Source organism: Pithys albifrons, chromosome 2, assembly GCF_047495875.1.
Source record: "Pithys albifrons albifrons isolate INPA30051 chromosome 2, PitAlb_v1, whole genome shotgun sequence".
Taxonomy (NCBI): Eukaryota; Metazoa; Chordata; class Aves; order Passeriformes; family Thamnophilidae; genus Pithys; species Pithys albifrons.
In genome coordinates this window covers 51,646,366-51,659,581 of record NC_092459.1, presented here as the reverse complement: position 1 = coordinate 51,659,581, position 13,216 = coordinate 51,646,366, and the positions used below count along the sequence as shown (strand labels likewise).

The following is a 13,216-nucleotide window of genomic DNA, read 5'->3' as shown; positions in this document are numbered from 1 at the left end:
TGCTGTGAAAGTTCCTTCAAAAATAGCACTGTCAAAGTGAAGAAAGTTCCAAGATAATGCTGTTATTTTGCTTTTTCAGTAATAAAAACATAAATGATAGAAACACCACAGAAAGGAATATATGTCCTTGTAAAAGCAAGGCACACTGCCACATGAGTGAATTACAGGTATTTTTAACATAGCAACTCAAGCTTGCACAGAGAACAACTATCTTAAGAATTTTAGTTTTTTCACTTTTATAGCATAGAATATCGTAGGAGACAGACAAGAGTTATGTAGTATCCTTTCCACCAATGTGCCTGTGCCATGTAAAGTGCATTTGCAATGAGCTGAAAGAAATTTAAATCACTGTATACTCAGTCCCAGAAGCTGCTGCTCAGATTAATCTTGACCCAGAAAAAGAGCCAAGCACATGTTGAACTTTGAGTAAATAAATAGTCCCAGATAACTGTCTAATCACAGGGCCTCACATTTTTCTTGACAAATTATGTAGAGCCTGTCTCCAAAGAAATCAAAGAAAAAGAACAAGCTGGCGTAGCAGCAGCAACCCTCATTTCGTTAGCCCTGTGCATAATTACAAGATAGACTGATTACTTCTAACTTGCTGCTGCAGAAGCTACTGTCTGAATTTATGGGAAGCCAGCCACTTTGGAAGAAAGACCAAAAAGTTACCTCTTTTTTATAGCAAAGAGGAAGCCTACACATCAGCAGTTACTGCACCTAGCTGACTGAGTTCATGCTTTACCTTGTGCCACAGTAGCTTGCCTGTTCAGCCGTATTTTAAGGTGTTAATAGCCTTGCTATTCAGAAGTTCTTGGATTTTGTGGGTTTTTTAAGGTATTTTTAGCCACCTAGATTTGTAATGAATTGCAAAATGAAAGAGAAGAATCAGGAATGAAAGAAAAGAAGAATGTTACCTGAAGGCCCTCTATGGCTAATCTAAGCATGCTTGGTGTGAGCTTGGAGGCCTGCTTGAAGGTGAAGTTGCTCCAGTCTATAATCAAAACAAATCCATTCACTTGAAGCTCGGGGTCTTCTATCATGGCTTCTAAAGAAAGAAGTATAGCGCGCAAAATATCCACCAGTGTGTACCTGAGAATGTGAAGCGGAGATTCAGTTAGGAAAGGAGCAACAACCCCAGAGGTGGAGACATTCTGAGCATTCTCCCTTTGCCAAAGTTTAAATCAAAGGAGGACAAACGTATTCTCTGAAGTCATTGGTATATAAAGCTAGGAAAGCCCCAAGAGCTCAGTTAGCAGAGCTCATCTTCTGGAGCAGGGTTATGTACATCTAGACCATCAGTCAGCCAGAACAAACTACAGGAATGTAAAACATCAAAAGCAAATTTTGAACTTCTCTGTAGTCTCCCAAGCTGCTTTAGTATCTTTACATTTTATTATGTCTGTACAAGCATTTCTATGCAAATTTTATTTTTCTAAAATCATAATTACACCAAAACCTCAGTCTAATACCAGAAGCCTAGACCCTAGATTCTTCCTATATTTTTCCAATGCAATGAAGTAACATCTCTTACAAAATTATAAGCTAAAAAAAAATGGGATTTCCACATTTTCCCTCTCTCTCTGAAATGTTTTATCTTAAATCCACAATTGACTGATTTCCCAAGGATCTTGGAAGCAGAAAGTAACATACACAAGGGTTTTGAGGTGTTTCTGGCTAAGGGTATCAGCAACATTTTAAGAGTCACTTAACTGTCTCTCTAGGGTGCTGAGTACTTTGTTTATTCAGATTCTGAGGTCTCATGAGTAAGTTTGGAATGCGGTATTCATCAGTCCTAGAACTGTCTATGTTAAACTTGAGTTTACAAAGATGCCATCTACAATATGTTTTACTTATATGAACATTAACTTTTCTTAGATCAATGGCTTTATAAAAGAAGACATAACTCTATATTGCCAAGCACTGCTGAGTGTAATCTTTCTTTTTGGAAGATAAAGCAACTAATAGAGTTGCTGAATAGCTTAAATATATACAAGCAATGTCATCTTTAGAGTGCCATATAATAGACTAATTAATCAACTGGCAGTTTACCTTATTGGATTTTTTAAAATAAGGTGAAACACCAGAATTATCTGGGCTTTTTTAAAATATATCAAAGTAGTAAGTTAACTTTTGATTCCTTATTCCCTCTGAGCAACTGTTTTGTAAGTAAAGAGCATGTAGTGATAGAATAAGGGGAAATGGATTTAAGCAGAAAGAGAGTAGGTCTAGATTAGATTCTTTACTGTGAATGTGGTAAGACACTGGAACAGGTTGCCCAGAGATGCTGTGGATGCCCCACCCCTGGAAGTGTTCAAGGCCAGGCTGGAGGGTGCTTTGAGCAATCTGGTCTAATGGAAGGTAGGCCTGCCCATGGCGTGGGGGTTGGAACTTGATGACCTTTAAGGTCCTTTCAACCCAAACCATTCTATAATTCTAGGATTTTATAAATAGTTACCAAAACAGATGTAAATTTGCCAGTCTCACCACAGTATCAAATGAGGCATAAGAAAGTTAAACCAGAAAAATATTAGATAAACAAATATTCCAGAAATGAGAATTAAATCTTCAGTGTTTGTGCAGATATTTTTAATAAGGCCCTTTAAATGTCTCTCATGATGGCATCAAACAGACATTTTCAAAATTTTGAGTCCCCAGAGAATTCTTTCTCAAACTGCATACTGAATATGTAGCAAAGAGCATGTGTGCCTACTCAGAAATTACATTAAATTATACTGAATTCTACTTGCTTTAATGCAATGAGTACACTGTTCCATTGTGGGCATAACTGTATTTTGAAAGTATCTACAAAAGGAAATAAAACAAATTAAATTAATCTGTTGTAGCTGATTCCTCGCATCTTTCCACCTCTGTTTTTTTAAGCCAACTAAAACTCAGTGAACTTCCCAACTATGGATTCATAGGAAAGGGACTGAAAAAGGACTCAATGTTGGGACAAAAGAAAGTGTTTTTCTCATGAAAACATTAGGGGAAACACTGTTTTACAAAATTCTTGTCTTCATTTTGGAGACCCTCATTTTGTTTTGAATTTCATTTAATTGACTGGGATAAACTTTTTCATATTCATTCCTCTCCTTTGCACTTTTCTGATAATTAACTTTTTTTTAAGACTTTACTTTTCTGAGATCTACGGTTTATTCGAAGTTTAGAATTCTCCCTCTCTTTAGTTCATGGGATTTTTCAAGTAAGGGAAGAAACAGCACAAGAAAAATTGTCCGCAATTTCCCTATAGAAATCATTAAAAACATTAAAATTCTCTACTTCCTTTTGGAAGAAAAAAAAAAAGAAAAAAGAAAAAATAAGGACCACGTCTGTAAATGGAATTTCCTCCATGGATAAAAAAGGACTTACCTTAAAACCAGTTTCAAAAAAAATCTTTAAAACTGTTAGTAAAATTTGATCATCAAAGAACTGTTGGGTCAGTTTTTGCAGTAGGCACAGTGCACACACCTGGAGCACTCTGCCTGCCCTGAGCAAATCTACACATGGGCACAGGGGCTGGCATAGGAGGGTCAAGAACTCAGGCACAGCATGGCTGACGTTCCACTTCTCCCCAGGCATAGCTGCTTCCTCAAGCCCAGCTGCTGGGGAAAATGCCACTATCACTGCAAAAACCTCTGAATAAGCCAACAAACACCCACAGCGACACAGTGCAAAGAGCAATCTGAAATAATTCTTATCGACTCTTTCCCCAACTAGTTTGCACATGTGTAATGGGACATGTAGGGAGTGTTTGGCAGCATGAAAACTACAGATGGTTGTAGTGGCAATAAAAGGCCTTAGCTTGCCTAGAGCATCTGCAGACCAGTCCACCTATCCAACATAACACTGGTGAATGGAGAATGGAGGGCACCTAATCAACATGAGTACTAAAAATCCCCTGTATGACATGCACTTTGTATAACTGTCAGCATCAGGATTAAAACACACAGCCTGAGGGAAGGAGGTTTAAAGCATCATGTTTGGGTTTGGGGCTGGGTTTAGAGTGTAGCCAACTGCCTTTAAACCCCTGGCTACTTCGACAAGGTGATGGAAGTCTCAGAAATCCTCTTTTTTTAACGCTTCATGAAATTAGATGGAGTTGCATCCTGTAAGAGGCCTCCCCAGAGGAAATGCTGAACTGAGAAGAAAATTACATTGGGTGAGACACTGAAAGAGCAGCTAACGACTCGATCCACGGAAGGTCTTCAATCAGAACTCATAAAAGAAACAGACATTAGAAATCTTTAAATCCTAAAATTAGTCTCAACTCTACTTGGCATTTATGCTGCCTCATTCAAAAGATATCATTCTCCAGGAGAAAAGCTCCACAAAACAGAATGCTGCTACAAGAACCAGTCCAGGAAGAAAGGTTCCAAGGTCCTGATGTACATCTCAAATGTTCCCCCTAAGGAGTTCAAGAAGACATCGCATACCTTGGATTAGCAGCTTCATAGTGGCACAGGACAGCTAGAAATCTGGTGCATCAGACATAAAGATTCTTTGTTTATGAGGCCAATCATGTCTCTAAGACTGGTCATAAAATGTTTGGTTTTTTTTTTAAGTATACCTAAGTTACAAATACATAGATGTATACATGTAAACACAAACACTAATTATGTCTTGAATTTATTCAAGTCAATGAGAAAACTGTCAGGCATCAATGGGACTAGGATTTCAGATATCACAGAAAGCAAATAATAGTCTCGGGGCTGGGTCTCCACATATCTATGGCATATTCACCATCACTGTAACTCCTATTGCAGCTTTGTTTAGTGTAAGAAATACAGTCCCCAACAGCAATGACAATATTTCTGTTTACTCACTGAAAAAAAGACATTAGTTCTGAAGAAAACAGGTCTAGCTAAAAGCAAGAACACTGCCTGCCAGAGGGAGATATCTGAAGCACTCTTAAAAGTTTAAAAAGCCACATCAGGAGTATACAGGGACATGTCACTAACAATCTAGCTTCCCACCTCAAATACCCTTCAGGGCAATTAGTTGAAGATAGGAGCTATTCTTCATTCTATACTGCAACTCTTGACTGGTTTCAATACCTTACTTAAGTACAGTACGGAATACCAGAAAGACGGGCAAATCCATTAGGGCATTTTTAAAGCAGGTTTTACTCTGGACACATGCTGAGGTAAGCCAGAAATGTAGAACTGAGGCAATAGATGGAATCTTAAGTGGTTCAAATGGCAAGCTGAGAATTGAAAATATCAGCTGAACAGCCCAAGCAAAGAAAACCTGATTGCAGAAACTGCATGGAAGCATTCACACAGCACACAGGTACTTGCATAAAAACACATCTTTAATCCACTCCATCCCCACGTTGTTCAACATTTCACCTCACTGCTGCTACTGTTCGTGTCACCAATACGATGCATAGGCTCTCCCCTAAAATACACTCCACCCTTGGCTAGACTTTAGGGAAATTAAAATCCTATGGAAAGAGTAGTTGAGAAAAACTATTTTGAATCATGTTGCTGAAACTTTTTTCCACACTGAAATGACTTTCAATATAAATACAGAAATGTGACCAGTCAAAAGTGAGAAAAACACGGTAAGCTAGTGAGTGTGAAATAAATTTCGTCCCAGACAGTTTTAACTGCTTTTCTACCTTGAAAGAAAAAAAATCTACATATTAGTCTTTAATTTGAAGAAACTATGGTGCACAGTCTGAGAGAAAGATGGTATTGTTTTATTCTTACCAATCTGCATTAAATAACAATGTGTATTTAGTGAACAGCAAGTCACTCATTTTACCCTGTCCCAAGTTTTACAACGACTGCTCCAGTGCTCCCAGATGTATAGGGTGTGCTGGGCCTGATTGGCTGCAGCGCATGTTCTGTAGTGGCCCAAAGTTAGACAGTGAAGAAATAAATCCTTATTTATTTATGGCTAAATCCAGTTGCATTCACTTGTTTAAACAGACTCTTATGGGACACACTGCAGTTAGTAGGGTATTACTAATTGCTAGGATAATCAGGAACTCATAGTTAATTTAAATATATTTCATGCCCTCTATTTATAGAACCATGCTTAATTTGATGGACAACTTAGACATGTTTTTATCCCAGTTATTCATGTGAATAACAAATACTGGAAATATGATATCACATATATAACACACTCTTGCTGTTCCTTCTTTATGTGAGTTCCAGCTCAAGTTCAAGTGAAGTAGGGACTGGTGTGCAAGACACACTCTGCTACCCCTTGAAGTTTTTCACTCAGGTTGACTTTAAAACAATGAAGCCTGGGAAGGCTTGACAAGTTAATAGCCATACTGACAGTGATTCTTTCAAATGTTTCAGGATGGCTACCATTTCTACCACAACAGTGACAGAACTTTCTAAGGAAATGCCTCACTGGGGTCTTTATTTGTCAAGTACAGAAGAGCTCAAACAATTAATTTGTAATTTAACAGTGGCAGTGATTTCCCCTTTACAGAAAATAAAAGTTATTTCAGAATTTTTTGGGAGACACAAACAGATTCAAAGTATTTCCAGGGATTTCTGGGGAAAACAGTGCCAGACACTGCTATCAAAGTACTTCACTATGGTCTTTCACCTTAATCTTTCATCTGTGTGGTCTATGCATCTTCTGTGCACCCACTGTGGTCTCCACCAGCCCAACATAAAGAGGAGAGACAGGGAGAATGCAGGGTACAAACGTCTCATGTCAAATTCAGCTGTGTCAGCTGTTTTCAATACTTTATGTTCTTTATGATGACTGGCATCAACCATATCATCTGTTTAACCAGATTCTGGTTCCAGTCAATTCACTTTTGCACTGAGTAACAGATAATCTGATTCAGCAGAGTTGCCCTACTATCTTTTTTGCTATTTGTCATCTTCTTCATGATAGAAAGAAATTTTAAATTATTTTGAGAATTAAAACTGAATGGCATGAATCTGCCTCTCAGGATGTGAACTGTTAACTAGAACAGCTAAACAGAGAGTCTTTGCTTGAATTTGAGTCATGTGTCTCTTGAAGGTCCGAAAACATAGTCTATATTTTAAGCTTATCACAATTTGGACAAAAAAAGGTTTCTGTCAAATAGTTCTTGTGCCACTGCAGTTTAAAATAAAAAGCTGGTCAAATCTCTGAGCCACCATCCCATTTCTAACCTACTGCTCTGGCTTAATATTTTTAAAATTTCAGCAAATCAAGAGCCCTCAAAACACACAAATGAGTACCTAGAAATTATGCCTCACATCTTGATTTGTCAGTCTGGGTACAGATTTGAATGCTGAAAATATGGGTGATCAAAAGTTCTCTTACAGCTATTCTGCTTAAATAGTGACAGCATGCCCTGGGAACCCTATTTTTAAAAACAAAAAGGATCACCAGTGCTATAAAAATGCATAGAAAATTAGAAATTGCTTCAAATATTTTACCGGATTAGCTTTTAGATTCAGATTTAATACCATTCATTAAACTTTATGTTAGCCCAGTGCCTAACAGCCACAGCCACAGATTTGGCTGATCTAAATTTTACATTTGCATTGATGAAAAGGTCCATAGCCAAAACACCTACAGTCTAAATATAAGTGATAATAGGCATATTATACAGATACCTAGTGGAAAACTAGGAAACAGTAAGACTGCATCAGTCAACAGGAGCAACTGTAGAAAAAATTACAGTTTGAACTAATTAATAATTATAATTTGAAAGGTGTAACTTCCAAACAAAACTGACTCCTCTAAACAGGTATTTTGTTACTGTTTATATGTTACTATTGTTAGCATTCCCATTTATTTTGTTGCACTGCCTCCATCAGAGCTTGAAAAATACCTTGCCAACTAGCCTGTGTTTTACTGTGAATTGAGGAGCAGACTGGCCTCCTAATAGCTACAGAACTTAAACTTTCATTTAACAGGAGGAAACTTTTCTAGGACTTCTGCACATGAAAACCTGGTTTTAAAAGCAATCCAGTGGACTCCATCTTTGCCCTGCTGTAAATTATCTGATGCAACAGCAGAACCAATAGTAACGAGTGCAGAGGATTTCCATATTCACTGAGGATGGTGTGAGCTGACTGGGTCACTGTGACACTGCCAAGAACTAGGTATTGTTGCACTCTTCGAATGCACTTTCTAGGAAAAATACTGAGATAATTGATACTGGAAAGATTTCAAATAGGTAGCATCAAAATGGACTAATTTTCCTGGGGAATGTGTGTACAGGTGCCACAAAACATACAGAAGACCATGCATGACAACAGACTCCTTCTACCTGAGAGTTGAAGTTAATCGGACCATTAACTCAAAAAAAACTTCACCAGCTGGAGACATTAAGAACAAAAGGGGAGTCTTCAAATGGGCATAGACCCCTACAAGCCAAATGTAGTTATGAATCAATAATCTGGAAGCTAACAGTGAAGGCTGATCCCTCCCAGTGTGCTATCCAGCTTCCTTGCAGGAATGCCACCCATCTTCATTTTCCCTATAGTACAGACAGAGTGGAGAGTTAGGCTGGGTCCCATTGCAAAGCTGCTAGGCTACTCAGCAGATTATCGTTCACCTTGCCTTTTTTTTGTTTGTTTGTTTTAAATACATGTCTGATTTGGTTGTTCAGATGGTAGGACATCTGGTAGTTTTCAGGCCCTGCTTTAATGTAATGATTTAACATCTAGTACACAGGCTTGTTTTACCATAGGAATTTTTTGCCTCTCACACTTTTCTTTCTAATTGAAACTATGTAAATCATAGGCTGCCAGTGCTATATAAATCATCTGTAGGATGTCTGCTATTCATTTAAATAACTAATTGGAACTTTTTATTTCTAATTGTCACATCCTGACAATAATAAGCCACACACATATGATAAATGTGCCATGCCCTATTAACTTAGTTTATGAAGCATACAAAGAGGGCCTAACAAGACAGGTTTCAATAAGTAATCCTCCCATTGTTGCTGTAAGAGAAACACTGTGTTATGTTCTGCAAGACCTCAAGTGAATTAAGGCATAAGCTTGAGACATGTTGCACAGCAGCCCTACTTTAAGTTCCACACACAGTGCTCCTCAGGTTCAGCCACTGAACATCAGATAATGGAAGACACTAAATTAATTAGAAAAGAAAATGACCTAGCTCCATTCCCAGATGTGTCACTGACTTGTCATGTGCCTCGGAGCAAGCCACTCCCCACAGCTGGGCTTCAGTTCTCTCTGCTTTGTCTGGGTGGTCTATCTGAAAACAAATTCCTTGCTCTGGAAGAGAGACATGCCGCGGGCATGCAGTGCTGAAAAGCAATTGGCACCCAACTGGAAACATGGCCATTAAGTAGTCTGATGTATTCCAGCCACTTCGTTGCCATAGTATAACATTAATTGTGCCAATGATACTTCATGAAAAATTCACAATACATTTATTGCTGTGTCAGCTGATGTCATGTACTTTAAATATCAGCACATCCAACATCAAGAAAATAAACCTATTCTTTTTGCAGGCCAATTATTATTTTAAATTCTACTTTATCTCTGCACTTGAATTCTTGGTGTTCTTTTGACTATGATCAAGGCAAGTGATGACAAGACAAATGTCACATAAAGGTTTAGGATTTTTTTTGTTAATAAGAAACAATGGTATACAGTAGGCCACACTACCTTTAACAAAGGAACTTGTCATCACAGTTGTATGACTTGATAAAAGCCCTAAGCATCTGTTTCTTTACCAAATCTTTCCTCAGGGATTTTTAAGAGTTTGTGGAGTTGTTTTTAAAATTAAATGTTGACCTGATCCTTATATGGGAAACAAGAAAAGTTCTTATGTGGGAAACAAAGCCCACTCAGCAAGTCCTTAGCCTTATCACCACTGTTCTTCACTCGGTGTTTTTGCTCCATCTGCTAGAAAAGCGAAGCAGAAAATAGATGCTGGCCTCTGCTCTGTGTATGTTCATCCACATTTTCTAGTTGTTGGCCTGGCTGTGGGCAGTTTTGATTTGTGCCAAAGAGCTTTCTCCTAGTCACTGGACTTGATTTGTGGGTTACCAAGGGCCAGGAATTCCCCCCATAGGCAGTGTGGATACGGCTGCCATGTTTGGAGAGGAGGAAAGACAAGGTGGACCAGCAGCCCTCTGGGCAGAGACCTGTCCCTAGCTGTATCACCAACAGGTGCAGGGAGCTGTGGGAATGCCCCCTGCAATGGCTATTCACATAGCCTGCAAGATGACAACTAAACACCTAAAGAGCAAGCTTAAGCACACCTATCCCCCAAATTTGGTTCTTTCTATCCACACTGCCCGCTGCTTGTGTCCTCTCCATGTTTCAAAATAGCTGAGCTTAGGTAACCCGCACTGAGCACTCAGCACTATGTTGACTGCACAGAAGATGGTAACTAGCAAGATTTTAATTTTTTTCACTAAGTGCTTCAAATCCCAAACCTGCCCTCAGGATGGGATCTGAGGGAAACAATTCAGTACTCACGGGAGCAGGTTTTAGAGACCTCACTCTAACATCAAGCAATTTTTGCACACAGAATTTTAGACCGCAGAAGAAACTGACCATGACATGCAAGAAGGTATTTAGAATAAACAAACAGCGTTACATAGTATCAAGAGGACTGCTAAAAAGGGCCTTGATGGGAAACAGCTCTTGGGTCAGCCTACTAAGTCATCTTCAGGATAGGATATTCCTAAAAAGGATCAGAAACTGTTCTAGGGATTGCACTAGTATCCTTTAATTTGCTACCAAAGGTTTGTGTGCTTGGATCTTATTATGCAGAGAATTGACACTTGAAGCAGCATGAGTGGAAAATGAAGCAGTTACAAGCAACTTCCATCCTGGCATTTCCAGGAGGCTCAGGAAGAGCTTTCTTTAGCTGAGGGAAAGGATTTAGAGCCTCAGCCTCCTGCACAGGCAAACTTTTCAGCTCATGATGGATACTTCTGTTTTACATACAGCATCTCCCACTTTCTCCTGTGGCACCTGAGCAACTCTGTGAGTGCTGAAGCAGAAAGAACAGCCCAGAGAGTGCAACCAGCCTTTGTCTGGGGAATAAGCAAATCATATACCATGCCAGCTCTCTTCAACTGAGGGGAGGCAGAAGGGTGTAAACCTCCTGTCAGACAGCTTAGAAGAGTACCCGAGCAATTTATACTTCCTTTCCAAAATTCATACCCCAAAGGATGAGCTGGTTAAAAAGGCCCTAAGCCACAAGATACATTTCTTCTTTCTTCTCCCTCTCTGCCTTGCAGGCTGCTGCCCAGCCCCCTGTGGGCAGTGCCGGGTGTGTCCTTGCTCCCCACTCTCTCTCGCTGTGTTCCGACACGGCTTTCCCACGCACTACCCGGCGGGAGATGGGGTTAAGCCAGGCGGGTGGCTCTTGCTTTTACCTGCTCTGGTCCCAGTTGGCTGCAAAAAGGACGAGGATCTTCCTCCCGTAGTGGTCCAGGTTGGCCAGCCCACCGGGGAAACCATCCTTCAGCGCCTGCTTGATGCCCGGGTCTGTGGCCTTGAAGCTCTTGAACATGTCCAGGTTCTGCTGGCGATATTCAAAGTACTGGGCCAGGAGGCGAAAAGCCTCGAAGTGCTGAAACTTCCTGGCCCGCAGGAACCGCAGGATGAAGGCATCGTCGGTGCGGAGGAAGCCGATGTCCGGCCGAGTGATGACCATGTCCCGCACCTCTTGGATGTCCTGGTGCAGGGTGTCGGGGTTCTCGTTCAGCTCCAGTCGGGCTTTCTCCAGAGTCTCCGGGGAGAGACCTGCCTGCAAATGAGTCATGGCGCTGCCCTCCTCCTCCTCCCCGGCTCTGCTGCCTGCGCTCCTCAGCCTCCCGGGCGCTTGGCCCCCAGAGGTGGGGTGCCCCGGCACGGCCGGTCGCCGCTCCCCCGCCCCGCCGGGCCTCGCCCCTCCGCTTCCCGGCCCCGCCGCCGCTGCCAGTCCGGCCGCTGAGATGCGAGCGGCTCCCAGGCAGCCGGGTCCCGGCAGGGGCTGGCACCGACACTGCCCCCGGGCTGTTGGCGGAGGCGCGTTACCTCTCCGACATAGCGCCCTCCCCGCCGCGGGGTCCGACGCGCCGCATCATCCCCGCAGCCGGTCCGCGGAGGCGCCGAAACTCGCCGGGGACGGAGCTGCGAGCTGCCGGCTGCTGCTCAACGCCCGCCTCCGCCGGTGCCGGTGCAGATCTCAGGCGGGGCTGCAGCGGCGGAGAGGAGCCCGGTCACTAGGCAGGGCGAGAGGCACCCGGGGACGCTCCCCTGGCCCGGGGCTCGCAGTGGGGATGCCCTCCTCGGAGCAGTACCATTTACGTAAGATCAGCGCTCACCCCCGTTCAGAAGCATCTCCCTGGATTTGAGGGAGGGTTAAGAAGAAAAAAAAAAAACAAATCACACCACCACTGCTAAACTAAATAAAGCCAGCGAGGAGGAGGAAAGCCGATCCGCAGGTACTTCGCCGGTACCGGTACCGAAGCGCCTCCCGCTCGCCGGCGCAGAGCCCGGAGAGACAACCGCAGCTTCGGCCTGGAGGATGCTCGTCCCACCCGGCTTCCGCGCCCTCCTCTGCTCCACGCCCCGGCTCCCAGACGGCACCAGCCGGCGCGGGGTTGCCTGCTGCGCGGCCCCGCCTTGTGCGCGCACACAAAGGCGCGCACCCTCTCCCGCCGCGGCGCGCACCCGCCGCGGCGCGCAGCGAGACCGCCCCCAACCCTGCGATGCGGAGGCACCGGAGGCGGCCGCGCTCCGCTCGGCCCCGCACAGCGCAGCGCCCCGGGCGGGGGCTCCCCGCGACGGAGGAGGGGTCGCTGTGCCACCAGGCCGGTGGGCGCGCAGGAATGTGGTGGTTTCCCCGAGCGGGGCGGTGGCCGCGGGGCTACGGGGTCAGTGGGGCCACGCGTGAGCCCCCGCGGAGCATCCCGTGAGAGTCGGGCCAAGCGCCCGTGTAGCTCTCGGTGTCGTGACAGTAGCGAGGTGGTGTTTGTCAAGCGATGGCGTTCTGAGAAATCTTGTGACTGGATTTCCTAACATGAAACATTGTGAGCTGAAATATCTGGGAATAAAATAAAGCAACTGTCTTTTGTGGCCTCATCTGGGAGGCATCATATCTTAAGTTGCATTGCATTGCAAAGGGCAAAAATATCTTACTTCTGTGTATTGAATATGCCAGCGAGGAAAGAGGTCTTTTTCATGCAGGAAAGTTTGATGCTGCAATCTGCTTTCAGGAAGTTTCCACTGAAGAGCATTTGACCTTTGTCTGTGGAACTGGACCT

At 42.9% G+C, this 13,216-nt stretch overlaps 1 protein-coding gene across 1 annotated transcript in view; it reads right to left on the bottom strand.

Annotated features, from left to right (window-relative positions):
* The window catches only part of CLVS2 (clavesin 2), a 59,244-nt gene extending 46,683 nt beyond the window's left edge, over positions 1–12,561 (bottom strand). The window contains exons 1-2 of the mRNA XM_071548995.1: positions 11,342–12,561; positions 918–1,092 (exon numbers count right to left, since the gene is read on the bottom strand). Of these exons, the coding sequence (XP_071405096.1) occupies positions 918–1,092; positions 11,342–11,730 (564 nt within the window). The 5' untranslated portion in view covers positions 11,731–12,561. The remainder of the gene's footprint in view (positions 1–917; positions 1,093–11,341) is intronic.
* Between the last annotated feature and the right edge of the window lie 655 nt (positions 12,562–13,216).